At 42.9% G+C, this 5,281-nt stretch overlaps 1 protein-coding gene across 1 annotated transcript in view; it reads left to right on the top strand.

The window, feature by feature from the left end:
• Nucleotides 1–4,945: 4,945 nt before the first annotated feature.
• Nucleotides 4,946–5,281, top strand: part of BAG3 (BAG cochaperone 3) — a 20,029-nt gene continuing 19,693 nt past the window's right edge. The window contains exon 1 of the mRNA XM_085305279.1: nt 4,946–5,175. Coding sequence (XP_085161405.1) covers nt 5,005–5,175 — 171 coding nt within the window. The 5' untranslated portion in view covers nt 4,946–5,004. The remainder of the gene's footprint in view (nt 5,176–5,281) is intronic.

Genomic DNA, 5,281 nt, shown 5'->3' with positions numbered 1-5,281 from the left:
TTATCCACCAGGGGGAGGCCTGTAAATACTAACAGATGACGACCATTGTGGCAGTAAGAGGCTGTGATAATCTCCAAATGTTCTCCTGATTTCTAATGAAGGCAAGATTATCCTGGTTACTGGGTAGACCCAAATACATCTTAAACCAGAGTTCTCTATTAGAGTTCTGTCTAAATGACTCAGGATGAACAGGGTATGGTTAACCAAATATGCATATTTTGTAAATATTAATTTAGCTTAAATAGGTCATTTATATTCTGTTAAGAAATTGAGCTCTAAAAATCCAAGATGCCTTCTGCTGCTTATGTTCTGTGTTTAACTTTGCTTTTCTCTGCATACAGATCACAGAAACTAATGTGGGTTTCAGCCAGATTTGACTTCTTGTTTTAAGATAGGGTTACATCCCTTCTGGAAAACAAAACAAAACAAAACAAAACAAAACAAAACAAAACAAAAAAAAAACCAAAAAAAAAAAAAGAATACTTTTTAAATTGAATTAGCTTCTGGAGTCTTATTCAGGTTCAAAATTCTGAAATTTGACTATGTTTTGTGCCCAGACTTAGTATAGATGAATGGTGATTGAAACATGCAAGTTTAAGAAGTTTTTCTCTATTTAGCAAGAGAAAAACACTTACACTTAGGCATCTATTTTCTCATTAATGTTTTGCATTTTCTATACAGGAGCTATATTTATGTACCAAATTATTTGCATTTGATTACTGTAACTCCAATGAGCAGATGACATGATCAAACTGTATGCGTCATACAATGGCTGCAGCAATACAGCAGTCAGTGTGAGACAGACCCTCTGTGGATAGTGATCTATTTAATCATCTGTTAGACTAAATTACGCACAACAAAAAGACAAAAAAGGTCAGTGAAATTATCTGTAGTATAAGAGGCAAAGTAGTAGAAGATTGCAAATCACTGCATCTTTAATTTTCTGCAACGGGGGCCAAATCATATCAGTGATTTGTTTTGTTTTGTTGATACAAAAAAATCCACAATTCTGAACAAAACAAGAACTCAAAAATCTTGCTCCAGTTGCAGTTAGCASAGAATTTTTAGTTAAGACCTTTTAAATTTCAGCTGACATGCTTTGTACAGCTGGAGTAGGATTTTTTTCAAAATGTAATCAGTGACGTGCTATTCAATATTGATACTCTGGATTTGGATGATGCATCACACTGTGAAAGGCATGGTGGTAGATTTGTCATGTCTATCTAATCTTAAAATTAAGAGACTCCATGTGTCTGCTGCATTTATTAACAGAGCCTTTTTACAAACTCAATCTTAAATGCATCCAGGAGAGAACTTTGACTGACTCCCACTTTGGGATACAGCTCCAGATACTTGCCATACATATTACTTACCCACAGGTCCATGAGTAAAAGCTTTCTAGATACTTGGTCGAGAACATTTTCAACTCATAGCCCTGATTAATCAAGCCTTTTTTTGTCCAGGTAATCTGCTACTAATCATGGGTACTCAGAAGGTAGACCAGGCAATTTAGAGCTTACCACAAGACATACTGCTTCCTGACATACCACAGAGATTTACTTGCTTATAGTGGTGCTGCTTTGAGAAATCTGAATTATTCAAGAGCATTTAGGAGAAAAGCTCTCTGCAGTAGGACCACAGACAGTCTGCGCAAACATGCCATGCCATCTTGGACAGAATTGTCACCAAAGTCCTTGTGTGAACAGTAGAAGAACACCTTGACAGACATTTCATGATCCATCCATGAAAGAAGATATGACAGCATATAGTGAACTAACTTTCCCAGGCTGGTCTATACTCTTAAAGTCTAGGATGTCCTGAGGTTTCTGGAAAGTAGTTGCACATACAAAATCAATTTACCACATACCATGGTATAATGTGGAAGCTGAAGCAAATTCTCTCCACAGTTTTGAAGATCAAAATGGAGAGATGATGTAGTTGCTGGCTTGAGGAAGGAATGGTTTTGCTGATTTGGGGTCCTGTAATATTCTTTGGAAAAACTAATTGTTCACATGAGCCTACTGATTTTCTAATTGATTGATGTAGCATCTGTCCATTTTCAACACAAAGAAACACATGAAGACCCTGTAGAATTTATTATCTTTGGTTAACTATGATTACATGATTTCCAGTTGTTTTGGAACACCCTGAAACAAATGTTCTTCTCGGCCTGCAAAATGCTATGCAGACATGAGCCTAAAGAAGTCAGAAGTGCTATGTTTGCACCCAAATGAAGAAGACAGAAGTATCTCCAAATATAAGCTTCTTAATTGTTTTCTCTTACGAAGTAGAATATATAGATCTTGAAGCTGGAGTCTCATCTTAAAATATCCAGAGAATATAGAACTTCTTTATCTTATAACAAATTTTCCTGGATCTAAGATTTTTGCTCAGCAGTATTCCTTATATGAACATTTCCATAACCAACATTTCTGGTTATAAATAAAGCTAACAATAATACAAACTAGAAGCCATACTGCTTTGGAGTTGCAGTTATGGCCTTGCACAACTTTGTATTAGAGAACAAAAAAGTGATTCCTTCAGTTGTTACCCCCCTATATAGCTGCGATATATAGCTTTCAGCTATAAGAGAGACTAAAATGATTTTATTTCTCAGTCTACAGTCCTTTCTTCCCAGCTTGTCCTCATGGGTCTCTGTTCTGTAGGATAGTTCAGAACCCCGAACTATTTGCTCCTGCTAATTTCTGTGAAGTGTACTCTCCTCCATTTCTTACCACAGCACACATGCACAAAAACATCTAACTTACAATTGTTAGATACTCCTTTGATTTTTCCTTTTATTAGTTTTTCATCTACTTGCTGACCTCATTTATTAATTCAGCCAAGTGTACAATTAGCTATCAGCTACAGCAAAACAAACAAAAAATTCTTCATTTCTCTATTTACACTCCATCAGGCACAAAAACTGTGTGTATTACTTCCTCAATTTACAWGAGTAGTTTCCCCTGCAAGACCTTTTAACACTTCTCTACCCTGTTCCCCTACATCAGCTGCTTTTGTTGGTTTGGCAAGGACTCTGGTATATGCCACAGAGAACTTACAGTTTAAGCATGCCTGTTACTGTTCTGAAAATGAGACAAAGAGTGAAATTCCTCTACAGATTTTTACAGATTGGAAGCAGAACAAATACCAGATATCAAGTCTTTTGAGGCAAGTGCTGACACTAACGAAGCTGGGCAGCAATGCCTTTGATAGAGCACAGAGATAAGCAGGGTTAGGAGGTAGGTCCAGGGATGCCTATTACAGTCCCGGACTGACTGTAAGATAAACAAGATGTGATTGTTGCTATTACAAATGGGTAAGTGAAAAATAATGATCCTGACAATACGGGCATTTTGAGGTACAGATTGAAAAGAACTCATCAGTTTGCAGTATCTGTGAGTCAAAAGCGCACAATGAGGATAGAAAGAGTGGTCTTTGATGCAGTTCTGAAGGCAAAGAATGTACAGAATGGAAGATTTACAGGAAGGAAGGAGCAAGTTTGAGGGGTTATAAGGTATGCCAGCATGATAAAAGAACTCCTCATTTTACCAATAGATAAAGGAGTATCAACATCAAGCAGTATCTAGAAATCTTTGAGCTTTCCTTCTCCAAGCAGGATGAGATCCTGGTTGTCTCCAGGAGTATGAACAGCCAGGTTTTTCTTAAGTAAGAGGTTCTGCAGTAATGAGTATCTCCAAGGAATGCATGCCTTGAATTCCCTGAAGCAAGTAACTTTGCAGCAGGTAATGTCTGCACTTAAGGGACACTCTACATTCACCATTCTACTTAAAGTGACTATCAGTAGGCATCTGTGGCTTCTCATAGGTCTGTCAGATGACTGCAAGTGGAACAATTATGAAGTACAATTATCTCCAACTGAACACTTATGGGGAGTGCATGACAAACTGATAACAGCAGCTATAGAGAAAGATATCGTTTTAAAGCTTTACCCTTTGACATATTCCTTGGTATTAGTGAAACTGAGGGTTTAAACATATTAAATTGCAAACAGCTAAAAAAGATTAAAGCAACTGAATCTGAAGAGCATGTCTGCTCACCCTGTTGGAAACAAACATTTTTATTTGCTATTTGTTTGGTTTAGTCAATTACAGCCTTTAGTTACCAGTCACAGAGCAACCAGGGCACTTTCTGGGCTTTGCTCAAACAGGAGGTAGGAAAGAATGAATGGGCTATTATGCCCCAACCCTAAGAAGCTCGGAGTAAGCTGGAGGCCTGTGCATTCTTTAGGCAAGACATTAYTTGCCTAAAAATCATGTCTCGTGCATCAGACTTACATTTTTGTAGCTGGAACTGGACATAGTAAAGCAGCATATCTTTTACGTTTACTTTTCTAGCATCTGTCTGCATCAAGCACCGCTTCTGTTAAGTGGAGCTGTAAAATGCATTCACATTCCTGCAAAAAAGAGAAGACTCGTTCTGCACACTATCTGCTGTGCTGCTTCCTAAAGAAGCCCTGGGGGTGAGTCCACACTGCAGCTTTCGGGGGCAGCAGCTGTCCCCTTGATCAGTTAGAACGGGCTCGCTGCAGTGCCACAGCAAGCAAAGCAGCCCTGGTCAGACAGGGCCGGTAACGGGCGCCCCGCCGGGGGCTCTGCCGGGGGTACAGGGCTCTCCCGCCGGGCCGGGCCGGGCTGGGCTCGCGGCGCAGGGGCCGGACTTGCAGCCGCTGCCCTGCGCCCGCGGAGCCGCGGCGCGGGGCGAGCAGCGGCGGTGACTCAAGGGGCAGCTCCCGCCCGGGGGCAGCCAAGCTGTGCTAGACGCAACCAGAAGTTTCCAGCCGGCCAGTTACCCCGGGTCTCTCCTCCTCCTCCCGCCCCTCCCTTCTCCCGTCCTCCGCCTTCCCCCTGTGCACCGGGCAGCTATTTCCAGACACTTCCAGCCCCTTGTCTCCTCCCTCCGCCCGCCCTGGCTGATAAAGGCGCCTGGCCGGTTTCCCCGCCTGACACTCCAGCGCATGGCCCGGTCACTGGCTCGCCCAGCATGAGCGCCGCCACTCACTCCCCGCTGGTGCAGATGGAGGGCAGCGCCGAGCCGCTGCCCCCCGGCTGGGAGATCAAGATCGACCCGCAGACCGGCTGGCCCTTCTTCGTGGATCACAACAGCCGCACCACGACTTGGAGCGACCCACGCCAGCGGGTCGACGCGGCCAAGGTACGGCGGGCCCTGGGCGGGGGGCGCCGCGCTCCGCTCCGCCCCGCCGCAACTTCCGCGGAGAAGCTGGGGCGGGAGGGAGCCGGGGCGGCGCGGCGGCGGCGGC

Source organism: Rhea americana, unplaced genomic scaffold (assembly GCF_003343005.1).
Source record: "Rhea americana isolate MKP2758 unplaced genomic scaffold, rheAme1 scaffold_218, whole genome shotgun sequence".
In the NCBI taxonomy this organism is placed as follows: domain Eukaryota; kingdom Metazoa; phylum Chordata; class Aves; order Rheiformes; family Rheidae; genus Rhea; species Rhea americana.
Note: the sequence above shows the minus strand (reverse complement) of the source record. Positions and strands in the feature narration are given on the sequence as shown.